The sequence below is a fragment of the Arvicanthis niloticus genome, chromosome 8, assembly GCF_011762505.2.
Source record: "Arvicanthis niloticus isolate mArvNil1 chromosome 8, mArvNil1.pat.X, whole genome shotgun sequence".
NCBI classification, from domain to species: domain Eukaryota; kingdom Metazoa; phylum Chordata; class Mammalia; order Rodentia; family Muridae; genus Arvicanthis; species Arvicanthis niloticus.
In genome coordinates this window covers 64,707,248-64,735,110 of record NC_047665.1, presented here as the reverse complement: position 1 = coordinate 64,735,110, position 27,863 = coordinate 64,707,248, and the positions used below count along the sequence as shown (strand labels likewise).

General features: G+C 44.0%; 1 protein-coding gene across 2 annotated transcripts in view; it reads left to right on the top strand.

The window, feature by feature from the left end:
• The first annotated feature begins 579 nt into the window (after positions 1–579).
• Positions 580–27,863, top strand: part of Rsu1 (Ras suppressor protein 1) — a 177,077-nt gene continuing 149,793 nt past the window's right edge. The window contains exons 1-3 of one of the 2 annotated variants that reach the window (XM_034511072.2): positions 580–792; positions 971–1,082; positions 27,741–27,791. In XM_034511072.2, coding sequence (XP_034366963.1) covers positions 974–1,082; positions 27,741–27,791 — 160 coding nt within the window. In that variant the 5' untranslated portion in view covers positions 580–792; positions 971–973. The remainder of the gene's footprint in view (positions 793–970; positions 1,083–27,740; positions 27,792–27,863) is intronic. The other variant, XM_076939509.1, reaches the window with a different exon arrangement.

Here is a 27,863-nt window from a genome sequence, read left to right as displayed (position 1 = left end):
GTTAGCATTTAACCCTAAGGGAGATAGATTCCAGTTTCCAAGACCAAAAGATCGGGGCAAAATAACTAGACACAGAAAACTGTGAGCTTCCAGCTGAGGACACAAGTTTCTGGCCGAATCTTTGTCTTCAGAAGCATTATCATAATCCAGACCTCATACCTCATACCTCCTCCAGATCTGACAGCCAGGGGCACAAGAGGGACTCACGTTAACAAATCTTCGAGGGAGGGGGCCGACAACGAAAGACGCAGGACAAAGAGAATACCTGATTTCTGGGTTTCCTAGGACTCTATTCCAAACTCCTTAAAACAAGCCTAGTCTGCATTCTCAAAGTCTATTTCTGTTTGAGCGCCCAGCTCTAGAATCCCCTGCTTCCGCCCACAGAGCTTTGTCCTTCACCTAGCTTACTGAGCATGCGCGAAATTTAGACCACATGCACTTTGCTGAGTCCAATCCTAGTGCCAAATCCAAAAAAGATGGGCGTTCCTCAGAGTAGGGCGGAGTTTCTAAGCCGAAAACGAGTAGGATTGGTCAGCCTCGGGGTCCACTTTCTTCAGTGGGCAGAGCCTCGCCGGGAGCCACGGTTGGGAAACTGTTCTCCTAATTTGGGAAGTGTCAGGCCGGGAGGGGCGTGGGGGTGGCCGGATTTTGTGTGCGCCTGCGCGATCGCCGGGACAGGGTGTGTTCCTGCTGCCAGATCGGATCCTGTTTTTGGCTGATCCAGTTCATCGCTCTTCACCCGAGTTTCCCCTGCAGGTCCCCAAGCACGCCCACCAGGTGTTGCTCTCTGCGGTGAGTGCGCGGGGTCCAAGTCCTTCCACTAAGGACTCCACAGTGACGCTCACTCTCCCCTAGGAAGCCCTGGAGAGTTCAGCCCAGGCCTCTACTCCTTTCCTGCCCTAACCTGCCCCACAACCTCCAGGCTCCCACTTTTGCCATCATCCACGTGCTTTGTTGTTCTTTGCTACAGAACATGTCCAAGTCACTGAAGAAGCTGGTGGAGGAGAGCAGGGAGAAGAACCAGCCGGAAGTGGACATGAGTGACAGGGGTATCTCCAGTATGCTGGATGTCAACGGCTTGTGTAAGTTCTCTGGACAGTTGCTAATTCTGCTAAGCAACTGCTCACTTGGGAGGCGAGTTTCAGAATGCTACCATCCCACCTCTGCTTGTAAACGTCACTTGTCAGGATCTTGGCTCAGAAAGTTTGCAAACCACAGTTAGTTCTGCTGGGACTGGTAAACCTGATGAGAACCTCACGTGAGGTGTTGCTGCAATTCCTTATCAGCTGTTGAGCTGGCTCTGAAGTCGATTTTTCATGTAGTGTCCCCGGGAGCCATTTTTTGTTTTTAATTTGGAAGTCACTTTTTACTCTATGAGTCATGAGCCGGTGGTACTGCAGAGTTACACGATTAGTAAGAATTCTTGTGCCAGGGGTACTTCAACATTTCTCCTTTGTTACGTATTCCTGGGTCATTCTCCCAGGCGTTGCTCCATCTTGTGCTCCAAGCTCAGCACCCAGCACCAGCTGGATGGCCCATTTGATCAGAGTGTTGCTTTCAGCCGTGAACTTAAGTGACTCTTATTTTATTGTGTTTTCTCATCTGTTAAACCAGACAGAAAACTCAGTACAAGTGGGAATGGTCATACACTTCATTGCCTGTTTCCCCCTCACAGGCGTCTTCTCTTCTCCACATCCAGACAGTTGCCATCATGTGTGAATGTTGGATCGCTACTGCCATATTTTGTTTTGAGAATTCCAGTGTTCAAGTTTTCATCATCTTTAAATGCTGGAAACTAATTCTGGTCTTTGAAATCACTAAGTTAAAGTACAACACTTCTGTTAGTTGCCTGTGACTTCATGTAGATCCTCTGAGGATTTAACTGTTGACAGTGGTACCCTCACATTCCTCGGTGGGACATACAAGGTCTGATTCTGATCATAAGCAGATCCCTTCCATGTGTGTACATCCAGGCCATATTGAATAAGCTCCACTAAGTGACCCTGAGCAGTCAGATCTTCCTGCCTTGCAAGTCCATTGTCTCCCTTTCCATCTGAAGTCCCTTAACTTAATTGCCAAGAGAGGCTCAGGCATCATAGCCTATGAAAAGCCTCCTCGTTCTACCGTCCTCAGTGAACCTGTCATCTTCAAGGCACAGATTACATAGCCTTTAGTAATTTATTTTTTAATCCAGTAGTCTCTCTTCCTCATTCAGATACCAGAAGAACCAAAGCTGTGCAGTATTCGTGCTTGTGTTCTTGAGAATAGTGTCCGGAACACAGCAGGTACTCCAAAACGTTTGATGAATGAAGCAAAGAGTGATGGGTCAAGTCTGAGTTCATGAGAGCCAGAGTAGGATGTAGCAGCAGAACATCGGCCAGAGGGGAGCTGTCGAGAGACCTTCAAGTCAGTGGATAACTTCCTAGGCATGAAGATTATTGTCTGTTCTTGGGACACAGGCTGGAATGGATGTTGCTATACTAAGGCAGAAGTGAAATGCAGACATCTTGCATTTGGTGGCCATCGCGACGAGTCCTGGTTTGACATAGGTTTCATACTCTTAGCATCTTGATGACTTCTTGGCTTGAGTGACATGTGTTTGTCTCTTGCAGTAAGAATGGGTCTGTGGTAATTTTTGGCACTGAAATGTCTGCTGAGGAGCTAGACACACTCCCATTGCTTCAGCTTTATTTCAGGTTCCACTGCTGTAGAGGAAGGAGAGGCGAAGCAGAGAGCAGGGGACCTGGTGTATCTGTGCCCCCTACACCCCCTAGTTCTCTGCCTGCTACATTTCTCTTTATGGGCTGAAGCATGAGCCGACATTGGGCAGAGCCATTTGTATCATTTTGGAAGATGAAGACGCATGTAATATTAACAAGTGGCAAGAGTGGCTCCATTATCTATTTGAAGCCTTGGCTCTTACTACAGGAGGAAAGATAGCCACTTGCTTCCTGAAAGAAAAAAAAAATGCTTCTGGTCTAATACTGGGGGATAAAAAGCAAGGTCATTTCTGTAATTGCTCAAACCAGAAGCCAAGAGACGACATTGGTACTTCTTGGAAAGATGAGTGGAAATTTGAAAATCTCACCCGCTCTGGTGGTGTTGGCTTAAGGAAGGGCTGGATGTATTGACTCCCTGCCATCAGGACTCCTAAGAATCTGGAAGATTCTAGAATGTCCACTGGAAGCCTGTTCCTAAAGTGGCTTTATCAGCCATTCATGGGCTGGAGCTCAGTGGTCAAGCATTTGTACATACAGAATGTATGCAGTTCTGGGGTTCATCTTAAAACACCATACAGATAAATTTAAAACAGCAATCAGTCGGCATCTAGTGTGGGTGTTATATGTCAGGGTTACAGAGTATTGTGTAAAAATTCTCTGTTTTGTTTTGGTTTTGTTAAGGTTTACCTGCAGCTGTGACATTTAGTATCCTGATTAAACACAGGAAACCATTAACTGACACGCAGAGAGAACAACTATGTCTTGTACCCTAAGCTTTCCTATTTTTGCATTTACTAATTTAACTTCTTAAAAATAATGTAATGATTTAGCTTTGAAGATAAGGAGGGAGGATTTGCGTTTCTTTGAGGCATTTGAAATGCCAGCGTTTCTGCTTGGCAGGTTGGGCTGTAGGAGCACAACAAAGCATTTCCATAGATGTGGTGAGTTACCTTCTCTTTTGTTGAGACTGGGTCTCATGTAGGCCAGGGTGGCCTTGAACTCATTTTGTAGCTGAGGAGGATCCACCTGCCTCTGTCTCCCTAGTGAGTGTTACAGGTATACAGTATCACAGGTTACCAGCTAAACCTGCACTTGGTGGTCCTGTTGAGAATGCAGTTATCATTCCGGGTCATCTTTGGGGCAAGTGTCAGTGAGACTCAGTAGGAATGAGCGTATTTCAGCTATAGTCTATTAAAATCTTTTTTTATTTTTATTTTCCCTTCTGTAAGTTGGTGCCCGTGCCCAGCTTTGGGTTTGAACTGTGCAGGAATCATTTCTCTCTGCTCTTCTGCTGAGCCTTTGCCCATTAATGCTGTTGAGGGAATTGAGGACTTACCTGTTTTATTCGTGGGTCGCCACCTCTGGGAGGCTTCCCAAGTCTCCAGAGTTTTAACCCAGCACGTCTCCAGCTGGCCAGCTGGCCTCTCCTGTGCCCCTGTCTTTGGTAGTGCGCTGGGAGAGAGTTTCTGGAACGAAGAATATCACTGCTTTTACTTCAGAAATTCATATTTGAATAAAAGATATACACTATATTCTGATTGTGCTTTTCCCTCTTCTGTCTGTCTCACCAATCCTCTCTACCCACCCAGCTCCACACCCTTTCTTTCTCTCTTTAAAAAACAAACATATAAAAAAAACCCAAACACACGCAGAAAGTTTTGTACAACAGCCCCCAACACACACACACACACACACACACACACACACACACACACACACAAAACAAAATATGTAAGCCAAAGACCAACAAGACAAAAAATGTCCAAACTCAACAATAAGAGACAAAAAAAAAAAAAATCTACAAAAATACCATTGAGTTTGTTGTTTTGGCCAGATACTCTTGGACATGGTACCTACTCTGAAGTATGGCTAATATGCCCAGTGAGAAAACATTGGAGAAAAATAACTTTTCCTTTGCAAGCATGGGCATGTTTTATATAGCATCTTGCTCAGGACTGGGACTCTTCGCATCTTATCTGGCTTGAACCTGGGCTGACCAAGCGGCACACTGCCACACTGTCTGTGAGTTCATATGTGCATCAATCCTGTTGTGTCTGGTGGACAGTTTTCTTAGACTCCTCCGTTCCCTCTGGCTCTTAAAATCATTCTACCTCCTCTTTGCATGGCTCCCTGATCCCCGAGGGCAGAAGCTGGATGAAGACATCTTTAGGGCTGAGTAGACAAAATCTCTCACTGTCTATACTCTGTCCAGTTGTGGGTCTCTGTATCAGTTCCCATCTACTGCAAGAAGTTCCTCTGAGGATGGCTAAGCAAGGCACTGAGCTATGAGTAAAGCAGCGTACGGTTAGGAGCCATTTCACTGTGTGTTCTTTCAGAACACTGGTGTTCGGTTTTGCCCTGGGCCCATGGCTTGTCTACTCTCAGGCTCTTGGCCATCCAACGGTCAGGCATGGTATCTATCTCATGGGCCTTAAGCCCAATTATTTGTGCTACTGTGATGCCAGGCTATTTCTTAGACAGGTCACTGTTGTTGTTTGCAGCATTGCAGCTCCATTGATGATGCCTTTCTCTTCTGGTACCATAAAGAGTACGTCCCAGTACTGTGAACGCTGTTCAGTAGGGCCACCGGCTCTGCTATGGCAGCAGCACGCCTTCTCCATGTTCAGTCAGAGACGCGGGTGTTCTCTTCAGCAACAGGGCCTTACTGTCAGTTTGTGGAGAGCAACCAATAGCTTGAGATATTTGTGGGTTTACACGGGGGCCCCTTTGCCATTCCTGGCATTGGAAGTTTGACCTGGTGGCATAAGGTTTTTAGTTGGGGCACTGTCTCCCTGATTCTTTGGTGATTTGGTGTGTCTCTCTTTCATACATGTATATATTTTAGGAAGCTTCTGCAGTATAATGACCCTTAGTGTTAGTGACCCTCGAATTCCTTTCTCTACTCCTCTCTTCCACCTCTTTTCTCATTTAATCTTCCCATTAGAGTCCCTTCTTCCCCCGTTTCTCCTTAATATATTCTATTTCTCTTTCTTGGGAGATCCTCTCGTCCCTAGTAGTCCCTTACCACGCCCCTAACCACTGTGGATATATGGATTATTCCACATGTCTTGATGGCTTACAAGCAAACAGCTACATACAATAGAAAACTTAGAATATTTGTCTTTTAGTTTGGAGTTACCTCATTAAGAAATTTTTTTTTTTTCTCCAAGCCCCATTTATTCAACGGAGAATACCATAATTCCTTTTTAAAAACCAGCTGGATAGTATTTCATTGTGTAAACGAAATCCCATTTTCATTACTTCTCAGTTGGTGAGCATCTAGGCTACTTCTGGCTATGATGTATGGAGGAGCATTGAACATGGATGAGCAGGTGTCTCTGTAGCAGCACACAGCATCTGTTGGGTAAATGCCCAAGAGTGGTGTAGCTAGGTCTTGAGGTAGATAGATTCCCAGCTTCCTGAGGAACTGCCATGTTGGTTTCCATAGTGGTCGCATCACCAGCAATGAATAAGTGTTCCTTTTACTTTGATTCCTTGTCAGCATATGCTGTCATTTGTTTTATTGATCTTGGCCATTTTGACTGATGTAAGATGAAATCCCAAAAGCAGTTTTAATTTGTGATCCCCTGGTGGCTAAGGATGGTGTACATTTCTTTAGATGTTTCTCAGCCATTTCTGTTCGACCTTTTGAAAATTCTCTGCTTAGTTCTGTACCCCGTTTTTTTTATAAATTGGGTTGTTTTCTTGAGGTTTAGTTCTTAAATTTTTTTGTTTAATATATGTCTTAGACACAGTGAAGCTACAGTAGACAGTAAACCAGCTAGCTGTGTCTCATTTGCGGAGGTTTCTGTCAAATTTTCTAGAGCAGGAATAGTTTACCTCCATCAGGGACAAGATGCAACTTCTAGATTTGTTTTGTTGTTTGTTTGTTTCTTTGTTTTGAGTTCTTTTGTTGTTTTGTTTTGCATTCCATTAAATACTGCAAATGTCTTATCAAGATGAGGGATGGGGCTGGAGAGATGGCTCAGCTGTTAGGAGCACTGACTTCTCCAGAGGTCCTGAGTTCAATTCCCAGCAACCACATGATGGCTCACAACCAACTATAATGGGATCTGATGCCCTCTTCTGGTGTGTCTGAAGACAGCAACAATGTACTCATATATAAAAATAAATAAATCTTTAAAAAAAAAAAGATGAGGGATGAAGATAAAGAACAGGTGTGACCATTTTGGAATGACTGAACGAGCAATGGTATTTGTTACTTTTCTAAGTGTTTGATTCTTTGGCTCCAGGTGGCAGTGACTTGTTTTGTTTTATAAATAGATTGTCTGTGGAGCCCAGGCTAGACTTGAGCTGGGATCCCTCTGTTTTAGCCTCCCCATGTTCCGTCATGCTGCACCATGACACCTAACGTTTGGAAACTTGCCAAGTTTTAAATTGCGTTTGTGATTTTTCAACAAAACCTGAGCCACAGACACACCATAGCTAACATCCTGTGAATGCCACCACACTTACAAATTTCTTTACTTGTGTGTGTGTGTCTCTGGGTGTATGTTTATATGTGTGTGTATACATGTGGTATAACAGCATCTGTGTGAAGGTTGAAGGGGAACTTGTTGGAGTCAGGTTCTTGCCTCCTACCATGCAATTATTGGAAACTGAACTCAGGGCCTCAGACTTGATGACAAATGTACTATCAACCGAGCGTCTGTCATCCCAAGCTTCTGTGTTTGTATAACATTTATGTACAGCAGTGTTTATGACGTGGAAGTCTGAGGTTTGGTGCATTCTGGAGTTCTTGGCTCGCTGATTGCTCTCAGTTTCTCTCTGCCCTGGCAGTCACTACCCCGTTCCCCACCTTAGTCTGAGGACTGCGTATAGTGGGCCATGGTCAGAAGCAGCTGTGTCCTAACACTGGCAGGTTCAGAGCTTCCATGGACCAGGATGGATAGGGGATGGCAGGCCACCCACAGGACTTTACCTGTGATGTGTCTGTGGCTTGGGTTCTGTGGAGAGTAACAAACACACTTTAAAAACATGTTTTGACAATTAGTTAAAATACCATGTATCAACCATGTAGCAGCTACTGACTAAGTGCATTTTCATGCGGGGCCCTACTCTTAGAAATGTCCTTAATATTGCATCTTTATCCAGTGATACATTAATGTGTACTGCATTATGACCATAAGGTGTGGTACTGGATAACAAAGCTGATTTTACCGAAGACACCACTCACTGCTTTGCTATTGTACTGTTATGAGACTGTGAGACTGCATTAGAGCTGGTATGAATAACGGCTTAAAATCACCTTTGGTATATTTCTGTACTTGCCTGAGAGAAAGCCTTGTCTGTGTTTGAGGGATCTCCTAAGACACTGAGAACGCTGGAGGTGACTTCAGCAGAAGAAGGCCTCCTGCATCTTTGAATAGGGAGTTTGCACAGGTTGATGTTTTTTGATTTTTTTTTCAAAGCAGAAGAGTGAGCTGAGAAATGGTCCGTCTATGTCTCCGTGTGACCAGTAGAGGGCAGGGTTGAGCTGCTTATCAAGGCATTGTCTCCTCTCAAGACTGCTGCCTTCCCAGTAGCTTTGAAAGCATCTCTTCTCTTTTTTTGTATAAAGGCCAATCACCTAATGGCACAAGAACTCACATGTGAGAAGAATTTCACCCATGCTTGACGTTTTGGTCTGAAACTTTTTCCATGTTGGTGCCTTTCAAGCCTTCTCAAAACAAGCTCTTGAGTGCCGGATCCAGTAGAATCTTCAGTTTCATCAGGGTGTGCTGTTTAATCATGGCAAATGGCAATTTGAATTTAAAATGTTGAAAAAGTCAAAAAGGAAAAATGCTATATTTTCTGAAAATATAGCATTTAATTAATTATATCTTATATAATATATAAAAGTATTACTATATAATATGCTATATACAATACATTTATAAATATATTAATATATTAATTTAATATATAGTTATGTTTACACATATTAATATGTATTATATTATAGACAATACTATATAACATATAATATAATGTAAACATTTGTGTCATGTATATTATATAAATATAACATATCATATATTATATAAATATAAGCATAATATAATTAATCTCTTAATATCAATCAAGGACTAATTTCTTAACAGTATTCTTCTGTTTTTTCAATTTCTAGTGCTATTCTCACAAAATGCCAAAGACTGGCTTCCTTAAACAGAGGTGCAGTTTCTTATAGGAGTCCAAGATGTAACGGTAGCAGGGTTCCTGAGGCATCTCTGCCTCACTTGCAGCTGTCTGTCTTCTCCCCTTGTCTGCAGATGGCCTATACCCTGTCTGTGTACACTCCTGATGTCTGTGTCCAGCATCCCTTTTCTTAAAGACAGTGGTCAGCCTGGATCAGGGTGTATCCAAGCAACGAATTTTGACTCACTTAACTCTGTAAAGATTGTCTCTGCAAATAACTTTATTTCAGGGACCTGGAGGGCCCAGCTCAGATGTAGACTGGGGCACATGAGACCATTTATACCATTGGAGCTGGAGGCTCTCACTGAAAGAGCCCCGAGTGCTCCTGTGTTCCTGTCACCAATGGGTGCACGTGATCTTTGCCTGACTTCTGTAGATGAGAGAGCATCTGTGCTCACAGCATCACAATATTGGTGAAGTCAACCTTTGCATCTCAGTGTGGCTGGCATCCTTTCTCTTTGGTTCTGTGTTGTGTTTTCCCCAGCCTTGCACATTCAAAAAGTGCCAGGCCTGGATGGATACTGTGAAAGGAAAATGGACCAGATTACCAGGGCTGGCTGGGGTTGGCCCACCTATCAAGGCTTCTGCTTTCTTTTGATCATTTTGTTTTTTCCCTCCCTTTCCCCAATTGCACTTAGATCTCTCCACCCACCTGCCCACCCAGATTTATGTACTTTCTCTCTTAAAAAGTATACTTTTTGTGGGGTGGGGGAGGGGACTGAGGACTCCGTGCATGCCAAGCAGGCGCTCTGCCATTGACTATAGCCATAGTCAGTTTCAAAATTTTTTATTTTTAAGATAGGATCTCAACAAGTACCCCAAGTTGCTTGGGCTTAATCTTACCCAGATAGACCTTGAACTTTACTATGGTTTGCCTCAGCCTCCCAGGAGACTTCAATTAAAATGATTAAAGCCTTGCCTTGCCATGCTTGGCTCAGTTTCATAATTCCTTCAAACACTGCATTAGCCTTGTAAAATATGTGCCTCCTGCCAGCTTAGAAGTTTAGCCTGAGCATGGAAAGAAACACTGGAGCAGGCTAGTCTCCATCTGACCAGAGCTTGCTGGCCCGCCCTCACTCTCACCCCTCATTGGGGGTTTCCTGAGAAACCAACAGTCTTCCCAGAGTTTGGTGACCACCTGTGAGAACTGTTGTTTATTTAGTAATTTATCGTGGGCTAACTTTTTTATTGTACATGTTAATTCATTAGCTTGTGGCACTCTTTGTGTTATGGTGCTATGAAAAGACTGTGCTGAGGAGACACTGGATCATGTGCTGGCGAAATAAACCAGAATGATAGTAACTCATAATGACCTGTAGCACTAGAACAGTGATTCTCAACCTGGGGGGGGGGGGTCCCAACCTCATTGGGGGTCCAATGGCTCTTTCACAGGGGTCACCCATAACAGTGGCATGATTACAGTTGTGAAGTAGCAATGAAGTTAATTTTATGGTTGGTGGTCACCACAGCATGAAGACCTGTATTCAGGGGTCGCAGCCTTAGGAAGGTTGAGTAGCACAGCTCTTGAAGATCCTTCTGTCCCTCCATGCTTCTCTGTGTTCTTTGGATGCAGAATAGTCTTTTAATGTTAAGGAAGAATGGGGCCAAATGAGCAGTGTGTGTGTGTGTCATCAGACCCGGTATCTCACAGGAAAGGGAATTTGGTTTCTCAGTTTTTCAGAGGTTATTATATACACTCCAATAAATAAATAAATGACAGCTTCAAAAGTTTTTGTATGTTAATACATTTTTACTGCTTTTAAATTATTTTTCTGTTTTTGTTGGGATTATAATATTGTTATATTATTTTCTCTTTCCTTTCCTCCTTCCAAACCCTCCCGCATATGCCTCCTTGCTCTTTTTCAAATTTATGGCCTCTGTTTTCATTAATTGTCTCACACACACACACACACACACACACACACACACACACACCTCCTGAACCTTCGTGGATCATTGAAGAAGAGGTTTGAAAGAGTAGAAAGAGTATAAGAGTCAGAGGTATACCTATGAGACTGTCTCTTAGTAAAGTCAGGAGCTACACACATGGAGGTTCACCAGTATGACTGCCTGAATCTGAGCTAAACAAGGAAAGTTGGAAACATGGAGAGGGAAGGACAAGGAGGCCTCATCCATAAACAAAAACCACAGGCAACAAGGGGATGCGGAGAATGGAAGAAATAGACTCTAACCCAGGGAAGAGCACAGCAGCTACTTACTAAGTACCAAGTGGTCAGCCTTGAAAGCAATTTTTCCTTCCAGCTTTGTATGTTTAAATCTTCAGGGCATGTCAGATGTATTTACCTAACAGATTATGTCTTTGTTTTCTACAAACTGTGTACTTTGTTAAGAAGATAACATGTCACATATATACATATATGTATATATGTACACTTATGGATATCAAATGTGTGTGCATGCATGTCTGTGTGTGTGTGTTTGTGTGTGAATATGTGTGTGTGTGTGTGTGTGAATATGTGTGTGTGTCCCCAGTCCCCTCAGACAGCCATGGTGGACAGCCATGATGGCCTGGAACTCACTATGTAGCCAGGCTGCCCTCTGCCTCACGATTTTCCTTGCAGCTTCCTCTGGGTGCTGATATTACAGGCACGTATTATCACCTGCTAGGCTTTGTTGCGTCAAAAATGTTGTGGCCCAAGCTGGAGCCTCACTTTGGGTGGCCTAAAATGTTGAGGCCCTCTCCACTCCGCGCTTGGCGGCCACTGTATCCCTGCCCAAGCTGCCGCTCCAGTCCTTGGGTCGGGGTTCAGCAAGAGAGAGAGTGAGGACGGACTCAAAGAATGGAGACCAGACAGAGTGTGATTCAATCCCATTTATTCTTTAGTCTCTCTTCCTAGTCCAAGTCCCAAGTCTTGAGTTCCTAGTTCCTAGTTGTACTCCTCCTAGTTCCTAGTTGTACTCAATCTCTTCTCTTCCGAGTGTCTAATGTCTACTCCTGCTCCTAGTGTCTGAATCTCTGTTACTCCAAATTGTTCTCCAAGTTGTACTGTCCTAATTGTTCTTCTTATATGTCTCACTTCTAAGCCATGCCTTTTGGTCACACCTTTAAGTCATGCCCTTAGGTCTTGTCTCTAAATCTGATCTCTAAGTCACACCTTTAATCTCACACACCTTTAATCTCACACACCCAAGGAAAGTCCTGGGTATCTAAAGCAAGATGTTATCAGAGTGTGCTCAGCTGTTGTAGGCTATTGTAATCCAAGTCTCATGTCAGGGTATATGGCTCAAGATGGCTGCAAAGTTGATAGCCGCTTTCTGCTAAAAGTCGGCTCCCAACAAGGCTTTGTAGAGTGTATTAACACACGCTCATGTTTATCATGTACAGCTGTGCAACTCTCTTAGGCTTTACATTTTAAACTCATGGCCCATGTGATGATAACGATGATCCAGTTAATGGCTGGGGTACACACTAAGCAAGCCTATGTAACAGTCAGTCTGCGGTAGATGGAGGAATTGACTTCAGGCCTCTAGATACCAGGAGCCATATTCTGGGCTTCCTCTAGTTCCCTGTTTCAAGCTCGTCTGACAAGTTACTATAAACCCTGTGGAGGAGACAGAGATAAATGGTAATTGAGCAAGTACACTTAATACTTGAAACCGAGCTGCTTGATGTTCTGGAAGCCATGGATCCTGCATTGATGGGCTAGTGGCTTTTCTATCCATTTAGGAATACATTCATGGATACCATCCATGTTCATACCACTTGAGCTGAAGGAATTAGAACTCTTTTGCCCAAACATTTTGTCTTAGGATTTTACTGCTGTGAACAGACACCATGACAACTCTTATAAGGATGGCATTTAACTGGGGCTGGCTTACAGGCTCAGAGGTTCAGTCCTTTGTCATCAAGATGGGAACATGGCAGCAGCCAGGCAGGCATGGTACAGAAGGAGCTGAGAGTTTTACATCTTCATCTGAAGGCTGCTAGCAGAATACTTGCTTCTAGGCAGCTAGGATGAGGGTCTTAAAGCCCACACCCACAGTGACACACTTACTTCAACAAGGACACACCCACTCCAACAGGAACTCACCTTCTAATAGTGCCACTCCCTGGGCCAAGCGTACATAAACCCTCAACATTTGTACATGCCTTTTAAAAGATGCCTTCATAAACACTTGGTGGAAGACTTTTCTGTGCTCTGCACATTCGGAGCCATGCAACTGCAGTGTTCACAACAAAAGATAGTCGCCACCCCCTCCGGGAAGACTGCTCTTCCAACTTCAGAAGCATAGACAAATGTGTATACTGTTGAAAAAAATCAAGGAGGGTGGGTACCACATGCTCCAGTGTCAGGACTCTCCAGTTGGGCTGGATGCCTGTGATGCTCATCTGTATGCCATTGGCTGTAGACACTTAGACACCATTTATCCAGCCCGCCATGATGGGCATTTGAGCAGTGCTTTGGTTTGGATTTGAGATGTCCCCAAAGGTTCCTGTCTTGGTGCTTTGGGGAAGCGGTAGAAACAGGAATTAAACCTTTTGGGGACATTTCAAATCCAAACCAAAGCACTGCTCAAATGCCCGTCAATGGTGGGCTGGATAAAAGTGCTTTCAGGAAGTGGTAGAAACTTTAAGAGGCAAGGGAGGCAGTCACTGGAGCAAACCCTTTAAGGGAATTTAGTGTCCCACCCTTTCTGCTTGAGTTTTGTTTATTTCACAACCAGGAAATCAGCAGGTTTGCTTCTGCCTCAAAGCAACAGAGCCATCTTGGTTCGTGTTCAATTGCTGTAAACAGACAGCGCATGACCAAGGCAACTCTTTTTTTAAAAAAATTATTTATTAATTTTTGTTTTATGTGCACTGGTGTTTTACTTGCATGTGTGTCTGTGTGAGGGTGAAACTGGAGTTGGAGACAGTTGTGAGCTGCCATGTGGGTGCTGGGAACCAAACCTGGGTCCTCTGGTAGAGCAACCTGTGCCCTTAACCATTGAGCTATTTCTTTAGTCCCCACAGCAACTCTTTTAAAAGTAAGCATTTAATTGGGAGCTTGCTTACAGTTTCAGATGCTTAGGCCATGATCATTATGGGGTGGGGGTGGGGGGATGGTGGAGGCATGCACGGCCCTGGGATGTAGCCGAGAGCTACATCCTGATCAGTAGGCAGCAGACAGACTTGCCATGGGCTTTTGAAACTTCCACCGTCCCCCCATAAACCCTACCCCATGATATACTCCCTCCAACAAGGGTATACCCCCCACGGGCCATTTTTATTCAAACCACTGAAAGGGTCAAGCAGCCAGGAGCTGAAACCTCTAGAATATGAACCCAAATCAGCCAATTCTAGTGTGTACTACATCAGTACAGTAACAAAAAGCTACCTAAGACAGGTATCTTCCAGGTAGGGCTATTATAAACAGTGATGCTGTGAGCATATGGAGATACATTTTGGTGAACATATGCATGCACTTCTGTTGGTTAAATACCAAGGAGCAAATTGCTGGGGGGTGGAATGTGCACCCATATGCTTTTGAAAATACAAAGCAAGAATCACCAAAATAGGGGAAATATTTGAGAAGTGCATGGCTGACCCACACTGAGCACTCTTAACATCTAGCAGGCTTTAAGAATGGCACCAATCAGGTCAAGGCACTTTCTAGAGCATTGCCCCCTGCAAAGCAGTTCTTCATGTCTCAGATCCCTCTCTGGGAAGCGCCACACTGATGGATCCATCTGATGTGTGCAGGAGGCTTCCGAGCATGGCTGCATGGTTAACAGTGTCACTGGGGTAATTACTAAGACTGCAGAGTGCAACACATACTCCAGACCAAGAACTGTGCAGGTCTGATGTGGTGCCAGGGTCAGGTTTTGCATTTAAAAGTAAGTTTTGCTTCTTTAGAGGCTGTGTGGTCTTAACTACTGTTGCCCAAGTTCAGATCACTCACATCAGTTGTTCTAGATAAAATACCCTGATAAAAACAAATCAAGGGAGAAGGGTTTACCCTGGCTCACTGTGTAGGTGGCCTGAGCCTGAAACAGTGAGCACTTGGTGTCCAGGGTCAGAAAGCAGAGGGCAATACATGCAGGCATGTGTGCTCAGCTTATGTGATAGTTTGTATATGCTTGGGCCAGGGAGCGGCACTATTTGGAGGGGTGGCCTTGTTGGAGTAGGTGTGCCACTGTGGGTTTGGCATTTAATACCCTTGTCCTAGTTCCCTGGAAGTCAGATTTCTCCTAGTATCCTCCAGAAGAACATATAGAACTCTCATCTCCTCTTGCACCATGCCTGCCTGGATGCTGCCATGGTCCCACCTTAATGATAATGGACTGAACTTCAACCTGTAAGCCAGCCCCCATTAAATGCTGTCCTTATATGAGTTGCCTTGGTCACGGTACCTGTTCACAGCAGTAAACCCTAACTAAGATAGCTTAAGTTCTCTGTTTTATTCAGTCCAGGACCCCTTGCCCAGTTAATACTATCTTTGCATTCTGTCCTGTATTTTACCTTAATATATTTATTTATTTATATTTATTGTTTTCCAAGACAGGGTTTCTCTGTGTAGTCCTGGTTGTCCTGGAACTCACTCCGTAGACCAGGCTGGCCTCGAACTCAGAAATCCGCCTGCCTCTGCCTCCCAAGTGTTGGGATTAAAGGTGTGTGCCATCACCGCCCGGCCTATAAATTTATGAGCTGTGCTTTCATTTCAGATTTCTTTTTCATATTTCAAGTTTGTTTTACTATTAGAACTTTGCACCTTCTGTTGTTTCCAAACACGTAACAACTCATGTATAGATAATCCATCTCATCCCTCCTTCCCTGTCTGTATTTTCCCTCTACAGTGTCTCTAGAATTTCTATCTTTCCCAGTCTTGATTGGAGGCTCTGTCTTGATAGAAAGCCCATGGTGGTCATTTTTCAGGTCAAGGTAGACTTGTCCCACCCCTCAGCTCTAACAAGCCACCCTCTGCTTTTGGAATGGACACTGCTTCCTCAACTTCAGCTGCCTCTTCTCCTCTCCATCTGCTGCAAGTTCTGCTGAGTTTGGATGGCTTTCATGGGGTTTGTTAGACAGTCCTCTGTTTTCCCTTCATTACAGCCGTCGTGACGTCATCGATCTTCATGGCTTTAGATTATCCCCTTCTGCCTGTAGTTTGGAATTTGTGGAGTTTATTTACTTAGGCTTTTTTTGTTGTGTTTTTGTAAACTGAACTTCGTAGATTTTGAATTTTCTTTGTTTTATTTCAGTCATACATTTGTGGCATGTGCTGTGTGTGTGTGTGTGTGCACAAAAGTGTTTGGTGGGTAGTCTGCACCGTACCCTGTGCCTGTGGAGGTCAGAGGACAATCTGCAGAACCTGCTTTTCTTCCTCAGCCTGTGGGTTCTGGGCACGGCACTTTGGTGGTTGAGCACCTTTACCAGAGGAACCATCCTATGTCTGTGTGCACCTGAACATGCAGACTGGGCCTACGTGTTCAGGCTTGGTGGAAAAATCTTTAGATTTTGAATTGGTTGCTGTTGTTGTTTTGTTTTTATGTTTTTTTGAGGCAGGGTTTCTCTGTGTAACCCTGGCTGTCCTGGACCTTGCTTTGTAGACTAGGCTGGCCTTGGACTCACAGAGATCCTCCTGCCTCTGCTTCCAGAGCCCTGGGATCAAAGGCATGTACCACCACAGCCCAACGTAGATTTTGTATTTGTTAAACTGAGTCCCAATATGGAGGAAATCCATCACTGGGGTTCTGCTGTTGATGGTTTTACCCAGCTCCTGCTTCTTGGTTCTGTACTCTGCTTCTTGTCCGTCTGCTGTGAATCACTTGGCTTCAACAGGCCCTCCTCTGAAAATCTTGTGATGTTAGAAAGACAAATCGCATCTCCCAATTCTTTGTCCATCTGAATGGACATATTCCTTTACCAGAGGAATATGAGCTGAGTTCAGGTGAGCTATCTAGAAGAAAGATGAAGCAGAAGCAGAGAGCTGTCCTCCACGGAGGGTAACTAAATGAGTAGAGCTGTCAAGATCAGACCTGGTAAGACAGAGAGTATCTGTCCCTATGACCACAGCAGTGTGTGCCTCTGGGAGGTCCCTAGGGGACCAAGAAGGCTCTGTGCTGTCTGAGAGTCCCCATGGCTTCACTTCAGCAAGAAGCCACACGAGAAGAACTAAGCTCTCTTTCATCCTTTGTATGACAAACAGTTGAGTGAACTGTGGGTGCTGTTAGTGGTGTATTTGTAGGTAGCAGTTTTCAGGGGAGCAGATTGTGTTAGGATCTAACCAGTTTCTCGTTTGGATAGTTTTAGAAGGCTTCTCTCTGCAGCCATGAATAAAAGTCACTTGACTCTTCCTGACCTCATTTTCCTTGTCGGAATCTGGGAGAGGTGCAGGTAATGTAACTGTTACTTGTAGCACACAGCCTCGCCGATAAGGAGAACGCCACACTCAGGATTCTTCTGACAGCATTTATTGAACAGCTCTTCAAGATGGAGAAAAGGGGAAGGACGCCGAGCTCAGAAAGCCCGCTGCTTAAATAGAGCTTTGGGAGACGTGTAGATCCCTCATTGGCTCAAATCTTTCATCCAATTGTCATACTCGGTTTTCGCACCATGTGCAGGCGCATTCTCAAGTGAAGCTTCCGTGAAGAACCAGGAAGCAGAAGCCTGCGCCATCTTATAATGGCGAATGCGGCTCCTCACAGTTACTATACAGGGTGGCTTTGAGAAATAGGAGAGTTAAAATTCTTAGACCTCTGCTTCTGTGTTGTGAACGTTTGGTAAGCATTCATTACTACTGTTATCCGAACACAGCGTGTTGACATCATGGGTCCCGTACAAATATTAATTTCTCTTTCCTTCGTTTCTGTCACAGAGTCAAATACTTTAATTCAGCCTTTTCTATTTAACATGAGAAATTTGTTCTTCAGGGGAATCTAGTGATTTTATCTTCCAATCTCAGGGCATTAGGATACGGAACTCAGCACTGCTTGGAACTATGTATCATCTGCTTTCCGCTCTCTTCTTTTATGTAACTGTCATTTTTTTTTCCAAGATAGAATTTTTTTTCCCATTCACGTTTATACTACTTTTATTATGGTCAGATTTTCTACTGTCTTATAAAGACCAAGTGTGAATTTATTTTTCCATTTTAGAAACAATAAGCTCAAGATGAAGCCCTGGTTCAGCTCTGATTCTAGTGCCCCCAGGACTCTTAGAGAATAAGCATCCACCGATCTCGTGTTCTCAGATTTCAAACATGCTACTGGTTGAGTGTGTTCCCCAAACTACATGTGTTAGTACCTTCATCCAGGTCCCAAAGGTGTTGGAAAACAAACCCTAAAAAGACTAGGTTCTGCCGCCTTTCAGGAGTCAGTCATTGTCATCTCAGGAATGTATGAATCACCCCGAGAGAGGACTACTAGAAAACTGAATTGCTTCTCCTCTGGTCCCTTTGACCCTCCCTCCCACCCTTGCCTTTCTGCTTTCTGCCATGCAGTCTTCAATCTCAGCCTTTTGGGTACAACTGTTCTAGATTGCAGAAATAAATTATTATTAATTTAATTTATTAATTATTATTAAAATATCATCAACAATTAACTAGCAATTATTAATTAATAATTATTATTATTTTAATTGAGATTATAATATGATTAGATCATTTTCCCCTTCCCTCAAAGCCACCCTGTGTACCCTCTCCCATTTCTGATTTAGAAATCTGTTTCAGATGTACAGCCACTTCTTTTTTTATTTCCAGTTACTTAGTTTATGGCATTTGGTTATAACCACACATAACCAAGACATAGAAACCTTTGGCTCTAGTAGTCTGTAACTGTCCAGTTGCATTTTTACTGTGCTGAACACCACAATCAAATGCAACTCGGACAGGAAAGGGTTATTTATTCCTACAGGTTAGAGTCCATTATGGAGGGAAGCCAAGGCAGTCACTGCAGGCAGGAACCTGAAGCAGGAACTGTAGAGGAACACTGCCTGCTGGCTTGCTCTCTGGCTCACGTACAACTAGCTTTTTAACCCTTTATATTAAATGGTAACCAAGGTTTTTGTTTGTTCGTTTGTTTTTAAACTTACCAGTAAGGAGTTTGTAAACTTGCATAATAATTAGCTATGAAGTGAAGAAAAGCTTTCATACCACACTGATTTTTGTTTAGAGTTTTAAATGTGACCAAAATCCAAAATAATTTTTTTTTTTTTTATGATTCTGGGTACATTGATGAACATGCTTGGGTTCTATCTCAGTTTTGGACATTTTGTTGTCTGTCTTCATTTTAATATATTGCCAGAACCTGGATACTTAGGAAGGGCTAGATCTGTTTTCTACCCCCCGGGGTGAAATAACTTCAGCCATGGTTAAATGATGGCATTTTAATCTCACATCATAAAGATGCAAAACTCAAGTTGGTTAGCATTGGTGTTGACAACCAGTCAGTACTCACAGTCTGCGGCATCTTTGAATCCAAGCTACTTAATGCTGTCACAATCGCTAACTCGCTGGGTACCAAAATGGAAAAGTCTATTGGGATAATCTTCTATGCAAAGTTTAAAGAAGTTTTTTAATAGTTTATAACTTTGGTTGTATTTGTATTAACATGATAGTCTCTGTGTTCATCTACAAATAATATTGCTGTTCACAGTCGAATCCTTCAGCCTTTGAACAGTGTCCCTTGTAAAACAAGGTAACCATGTTGAACATCCAAGCATATATGCTGTTGGCCCATCAGATTCCATTTTATACTACAAGAGCCACCAAGATCCAGTAAGCCATTTGTATTCTGATGATAACAGTGCCTCCTGGTTGCTTTTGACATAGTATACAGCCTCCCAGATGAACTGATAGCTATAGTCCAGTTATTTTGAGCAGAATTATGGGGATTTTCACCGGGGAGCCAATAAAGGCCAGTTTTGTCCAGTGTCAGAATTTTCGACCACTTCAAGTTCAGTGCCATTTTGTGTGTTTACAAGCCTTGCATTCTTTTCTGTAAATGCCATTCTGTGAAGCTTGAACCCCCCTCCCATCTGTGAAGTGCAACCAAAGGAGCCATTTGCTTCCTAGTTTCCCAGTGGAAAGCCTTGGAGACAGTTCTTAGTGTGCCTCATCATTATGCTATGTGGGGTTACTTTGGAAATACCTCTACAGTGTCATCATAGGTACAGTGCTTTATCCTGCTGGTGTTTTTGTTCTTGTGTTGTTTGTTTTTTGCTGAAGAAGAATGAAAACCGTAGACCATGGTTTAAACAATAGCTGCTTTCCTGTGTGTCTGAAAATGGTGATTCCTTTTAGGATTTTATTTGTGTCAGGGATGGGAGGGTAGTGCACGTATACCTGTTTACTGTGTGCATGCACATATGTATGTGTGCGCACATTAGAGAACAGAGGCTGATGTCAGGTGGCTTCACATCATGTACCACCTTATTCTTTGAGACAGGGCCTCTCATCGAAGCTGGGGCTCTGCCTACCTCCAGCCCACCTGCACCATTCCAGTTACAGACCCAAATCATGTAGATGCTAGGGGTGCAAACTCAGGTCCTCATGCTTGTGTGCCAAGCATTTTGGCAACTGAGTCATCTCTTCAGCTCTCTTCCCAGGAGTTTTTAGTTAGTGTTTGTTTCCCTGAATTTGCAGCATTGAGATCCTGGCTGAGCTACTCCTGGCTCTGAACCTTCTCTACATTGTGTCTCCACACTCATAGCATCTGTCTGATTTCATAGCCTCTGTCTCCACATGTTCCTCAGAGCCAACTCCACTACATGGTGTCTTTCTACTTGAAAGCCTACCCCTAATCTCACTCTGGCTCTGACAGGGTTTCTCTGTGTAGCCCTTGCTGTCCTGGTACTCACTCTATAGACCAGGCTGGTCTCATATTTGCCTCTGCTGAGAATAAAAGGTGTGCACCACCACATTTATGTGTTATCTCTTGATGTATCACCCTACGATGAGGAACATCCTTTGATCATCTTTTCTTTTTAGATCCCCCTTCTTTCCCTCTGACCCTCTTAAACCAGCATCTAAAGTTATGGGTGTGTGCTTTCTGTTCCTGCATTGGGTGGCCATTTTAGGGCAGAGGATGGCATCTGAGACCATCTCAGGCTAAGCATGATGGGCAATCGGTGCCAGTTCTAAGAAACAGTAAGTGAATCTCTGAAGTAGAGATTATTGGCTGGTGTTCGTAGTGTGGTCAGTAAATAACCAGAGAGGACCTGTCTAAATGAGCCAGCCCTGCACTGATTTCCCCATGAAATTATTGATCCAACCAACTCCTTGGCATTTTTCAGCTCATTCCCTTCTTGGTTATAAAATAAACAGTTACAGTGCCAGCAGCCTTTTCCTGGCCCTACCTCCACACAAATACTTCCCGTCCAGGCATTTTTTTTTTCTTCCCACTGTTTGTTTTGGTCTGATTCCATGTCTCATTGTTCATCCATCTATCATTCTTTTGTTTCCTTTTCGATATAGGATCAACACTATGTATTCAGTGGAACTCACCGTGTAGCCCAGGCTGGCCTGAAACTTATTTCTGTCTCCACTCTTGAATATTGATTGGCAAGAACTATCATATTCTCCCACATCCTTTCAGAGATGGGGATTTAGAAACCTGATTGGGAGTGACGAGGGAATGGAGAAATAACATACATACACTGAATAGCTGGGATAGGGTGGGCGGAGCTCTCTGTTGGAGAAGTGGCAGAGTGCTTGTAATATCCAGCTGAACAAGGAAGCAGGCTTAGCTGATCTCAGTAGGAGCAGCCTTTAGGCTATAAACAATCAGGGGGTGTTTTCTGCACACACTATTCACATGCACACTGGGATGTGATAGATAGATGGCTTTGCCATCTATCCTCTGGAGTCCCTCACATGGAAGGCTTCGACACTCCCCCAAGGCTGAGGTACCGGGGTCCTTGACTTGGCAGTACGCAGGTCAAATATAGCAGTGCACATGTCAAACGCTGTACATGCGCTCCGGTCTTCCCAAGCTCACTGCAATACCCACCCCTTAACACTGCTTAAAGAGGCTGAAAGAATAGTGGAGCCGAAACACATAACTTGTGGCACATTTCCATTAATTTAGTTGAATTTTGATACGGACTCTGCAAATACTGGGGCAATCATACTTGAATATCGCTTTTGGAGGTTTGATAGCAATTTGCTCCCAGTGTTCTGGTGGAACTTATGAATAACAGAGCCCACCCTTAGAGGTGTTACTAACACAGTAGAGAACCTTCCCGGGTGTGATTATGGTCAACGAGGCACCAGGAGCAGGTCAGGGCACGCAGCCTGTTTCCATTTCTTTGGCATGTTTGACGGGCGGCTTTTGTAGTCCGAAATAACCCATTCTATTGTGTTAAATCTTTTCTTCCCTTTTAGCCGCACAGTTGTCAAAGGAAAGTCACAATGAACCCACCTTTCCCAAGTGGTAGGGAGTGGCTGGTTGTATAAATACGTCCCTGTCACTGGGTCTGTTCCTGTCACAGGCTTGGCGGGTTTCTCTTGATCCCGTCCAACTTAACTGCCTTCCCTGCGGACTTAGCCATCAGCCCTTTGTTGCCCTAAACATTTTCCTCAAAGCTCTTTTATAAAGTTTTCTTTCCTGCTCTAATTTCTCTCTGTCTCACCTACTTTGGCTTGGAGCCCTGTAACAATAGTGAGACAGAAAAAAAAAATGCATTCTAGTGGTGCATTCAGGGGGAACAGCAACTTACACTTACAGAAACAGAGCCACTTCCCAGCTCTGGCGTTTTTCCTTTCTGCTAAGTGGTAGTTGGAAGGACAGGGTGAAATGACTGAAAGGAGTTGGCTTCTCCCAATTAAATCTGTCACTGTCAACTTTTCCCATCGTTAAGAAGAACAGAATTTTTTCCCCCTTTCTAATTAGTTACTTGTTGACATCTTAGGAAAGATTAAGGCAGAAGGAGAGAAGAAAAATTATCAATTTTCTTTTGTAATCAGAATTGATTCCTGTGACATTCAGATGTCAGCGTGAGGGGCTGCTATTTATCTGCTAGATTAAGTTTGCTCTTTCTTGGTAGTAAAAACTCTCTGCTTTTTTTCCCCCCCTGCTAATTAGTGGTTGCCTGTATTTTTGTATTTTCCAGCCCACCCTACAGTAGGCAGTGTTGTGTTCTGAATGCCCCTGAGCAGGGTAGACCAGGTTCGAGTGCTCAGAAGTATCTTGAAGGAAGAAGACTCTTGAAGGAAGACTTGCTTTCCTCTTCCTTCTTCCTAGGGGGAGTGGAGGTATGATGGTCGACCTCGGCTAGTCAAATGGCATCTTGATGCATCTGTTAGTAGTTTGGATTTTTAAAATAAATATTAAGCCATAGTCTGTGTGGGTTCAATTCTTCACAGTCTCAAAAGCTGACGTGTTGATGCACCACCAGGTGCCAACAGATATGGGGCCTGGTGAGATCTCCTCTGCTGTTTTATAGGTGGCCACAGTCTTGTCTTGTGGAGATGGCAGCAGGGTGTGGAGAAGCCATCTGTCTTATGTCTCTTTGCCTAAGGATACCCCTCCCACTCGTGGAAGCGTCATCTTCATTTCCTAATTGCTGAAGGCCCCACCTCCAAATACTTTTGAGGATGACTGCTTCAATCCATGCATGTACAAAGACAGGCATTTAGCCCATAGAATGTGGGGACTAAGCTTGGGCACCCAAGGGACCCCTAGACTGCTTCTGTGTCTGCTAGAGAGGCTCCCGCTCAGGGTAATCCCTGCTGTTTGTTATTTTCTCTCACGCGAAGTGGGACATAATCTTAATGGATTCATCTGTGAGACCTGTTTGGTACAAGGGAGTTTTTGGAGATTTTTGTCACGTCCAACTCCTCCACCTCTGAAACAGAGGACTACTCTATCTAGAAGACAAGAAAATCTAAACTCTTACCTGGAAAAATGGGTGAGGTTTTCCACAGCATCTGAGATCTCAAGGGCCAGTCACGTGGGGCAGTCATGATGATTCCTTTGAAGCACTACAGGAGAGCTCTGGGTTACCTTGATCTCTTTCCTCCCCCCAAATTCCTCCTAGAGCCATTGTGTGGGACTGAACAGAAACATTTGGGAGTGACCAAGGGTGGAATGTGGGGTAGGGGTGGGGTAGGATGGCAATCTTACAGTGTGGGGTACCTTAACCCACACAGCAAGAGGGCGTCTGGGCATAGATCAGCATCTGAATCCAATGAGGAGGGAGCCAGGCTGAGAGGAGGGGCTTGAGAAGAAGTTTATTGTCACAGAGATGTGCATATCTATATAGGCATAAGCTATATGACTCAGCAGGAGAAAGCAAGCATAGACAAGGACTGTATCTTCTGTCTATGCTGACCCAGGACAGCTATCCAGGGAGACTCGTTAGTTGTATACGACATGTTTCCAGGTTGTAAACCATCAAAAGTATGTGAGAGAGAAGGTTTAGTTCTAGGAGCACCTGAGTAAGCAAATTCAGTAGCTTTCATGTTTGACTGGTCATGGGCAACCTTAACTCTGGAGCCATAGATCTGTGCCCTGAGCTCCCAGGAGACATTTTCAGTGAGTTAGACCATTGCTGTCTAATAAATGCTTAACGTAAATCACATAGAACGTTTTGGATTTTTCTCGTGGTCATGGTTGTTAGAACAAACGTTACCTGCAGTCATTAGCAGACTGTCTTGTGAGAGGGAAATTGCCTCAGTTGGGAACTGAAAAAACAACAAAGTTTAAGCTTGGGCGAGAAACAGAGTTTAGGTATGCTTTTATATACACTTCCTCCCCTGCTGGGTCAGGCATGGCTGGGTAACAAAAGATGTCACATAGTTCTTGCCGTTGGAGCATCGCCAGGCCATTGATCCCATGACCCTGGTGTGCTGATGGTCGCTATTGCCCCAAAGTTGATCTGCTGTCTTCATTGACTCTACTTTCAATCTTTCTTTCTGGGGAATATACTTCTCCCATTACTCAGAGCTAGTCGTAGTAAATGAAACAGATGCAGTTTTCAGGAATGAGAAATGGAGATGGTCGTGAGGCTGTGGAAGATGACGAACAGGCCCTCTGCTTGGCCTTCAGGGTCATAGGAAAGGATCTAGACAATATAATCATAAGGACCATAAAAGCCTACATGGTCCTTTTTGGAAATGGTTCGTTGCCAGACTTGGCCTTGATTTTGGAGTCATGAGAAAGCACATGTCCCCTCCAGTCCAGTGACTGCTGCATTGATTAGCCTGGATGAATTTACAGTCATCAACGATAGAGAGTTAAAGTGGTCTCAGGTAGGAAATATGGGGATTTATATATGACTTAGGAATAACTAATATCAGAAGGAGAGCACACGAGGCCGTGGAATTGCTGGGATAAGGAAGTAAAGATTAGAGAATTCAAAGATGATGTAGAAGCATATAAAAAGTTAGTACTCTGTTTTTCTAGCTGATTGAAGAATTGGAGATAACAGTGCCTGGAAAGATATTAGAGAGAGAGAGCTAACTGTTTGACTGTTTTACTTACATAAATTCAAAATTTTTAAGGAATCATCTTAATTTTAGTAGTCTGCTATCTTTCTGTTTTTATACGAGAATAGTTACTAGAGACTGCTGTCTGCTGTACCAGAAAAATGGGAGAGCTGTGGCCAGCTCCCGGTAAAGACCGGGCTGTGTAAACCGGTAGAGAAATATGCTTCTGCCTTGTGCTTAGTTCTGCTCCAAGGAAACGGGGGTTGGGACTACTGATCCGGGAATAGAGTTTAATGTAAATTTAAGAATTTTTGATAATTATTAACAATGATCAAAGCCTTGATGATGTAGCTTTAGTAAGTAAAAGGCTGCGCTTACGCTCTCAGAGAGGGGAGAGGAATTAAGCTGAAGAGTTAAGCTGTTAGGTTTAAGGTTAAGCTGAAGTTGAATAAAGAGCACTGAGAATTGTCAGGGAACACAGAGAGCACCTGAACTAGCAGCTTGCATCTACTACTGACCCAGAGTCATTATTGCATCAGCGCCTGTTCCCATTCCCGGCTTTTTCAGGATCCTCTTCCTGCTGAGGCAGAACCTCTGAATTCCATCCCCCCACCCCCACCCCCACCCCCGACCCCCACATGCTTACTAGTTAGGAAGGACTGAGGACTGCGCAGACAGTGGAACTGTGTGTTCACCGTTCAACCCCTTGTGTCAGTACATTGTCACCCAGGCTGTGGGGTAGGATGCAGTGTGAACATGCTGGTTCCATGCTCTTGTCACAGAAGCATAGCCAAACTAATGAGGGTCAGGGAATGCGAAGGTCCAAGCAAAGCGGTTGTGTTCACAGTGGCTTTGCTTTGTTACCAGGCGAACAATATTTACAAAATCAAGGCAAGTTTCTTGGTTCACAGTTCTGGAGACTCAAGTCCAAGATCGTGCAGACGCAGCAGTCTGGCTCTCTGGTGCAGGTTCTACATTAGGGCGGAAGCACGTGTTAGGGTAAATGCCCATTCCCAATGCCAGGAACCAAAGAGGGACATAGGGGAGCTGGGGAGGCCAGCTCCACAGCTCTCTTCTTGTACTCACTCCCTTGACATCATGAAGGTCCAGAGCAGACCTTGATACCTGCTGTGGAAACAATGCCATTAACACATGGGCCTTTTGGAGTGGGAGGCAGGTGTGGGCTTGAGAGGTACTCACCTGAAGCATAGCGAGGACACAATCCAAAATGATTTGGCCTGCAATTTTTCAGGTTCCCAGACCATGAAATTCAAGGGCAAGAGATACTCCAAGATTCAAGGGTTGGCAGGGCCATGTATGTGGATTTGGAGTTGGATCCTTTCTTGTAGAGAAATGGGGTGTTTATTGGATGGGGGCTCAGATTACATGTGGCCATGATATGTAAGATTAACTTTTTTTGTTTTGATGGTCTTGTAGGACTTCACTTCACCCCCGTATTCGCTAAAGTTTATAGGGTGTCAACTTGGTCTCAATGAACAGACTAGGATGGCTTGTCTTTGTATTTTGAACTTTTCCATAATTGTGGTGAAATGAAAACAGGTCATTAGACTTCAGAGCCGAGGTTATGCTTAGGGACAGTGGGTGCTCTCTGTCTTTTCAGCCTGCTGGGATCTGCTCTTATTATCCCTTTAAACAAAATTTTCAATGGCATTAAAAGAATGTGTTTAGAGACAGAGCACTGGAAGAAGATTTAAACTGGTTTCTTATATAAATATAAGTTTAGACTTCTGCGTGCCCTGCAGAGTTTTAGAACCTGAAGTGGAACATGGCAAGTTAATTTTCCCCCTTTCCCCTGTTATGCTCAGCTCATTTTATTCCTTTATACTTTGGTAACTATTGTAATCTTGGGGAAGACAGTTAGACTCTCCATCAGAAGGCTGAAAACTGGCAAGAAGTAGACATTCCAAGTCAGTACTTTGACAGGTCAACTAAATTATGGAGATCCGGACAGGGTTTGCCTCCAATCCTGCAACAATGCATAGAGGGATTCCAGGATGGATGATGGGGGTGGGGCTATGCACTGCTGGTCTACTGATGCCATTTTGATATGAAGGTTTCGGTTTCGATCAGCTTAGGCAAGACTTCGAGTTTCTCTGCAGTCTTGGACGGTTCTTCTGAGATACACTGTATTGAGATGGATGGTTCAGGTGAGGCCAGCTGACCCGGGTGGTCATGTGAAGCTAAGTGGTTCTTGTAATGTTTGATCCTGTGACATGGATCTCGTTAGCTTCAGCTTGCCGTGCTAATTGCAAGATCGAAGGCATGCCTTCTTCATCTGGCTTAATGCTCAACAGACAGTTTACATGAGTCCTTGCTTGGGTTTTGAGTGGCACCGCCTCAACCTCTGAGAATAATGTTGCAGACTACCTGGAAGAGAAGGAAGGGTGATTGTAAACGTTCCTAACTGCTTGTTTCTTTCTTTGTTTTCCAGTCTCCTTAGCCCATATCACACAGCTGGTGCTCAGCCACAACAAGCTAACGAGTAAGTCAAATTTCTCTTTTGTTATACTCCTTCTGATTCTGTTATTTCCATCAGAGAAAGTAATGATAAATG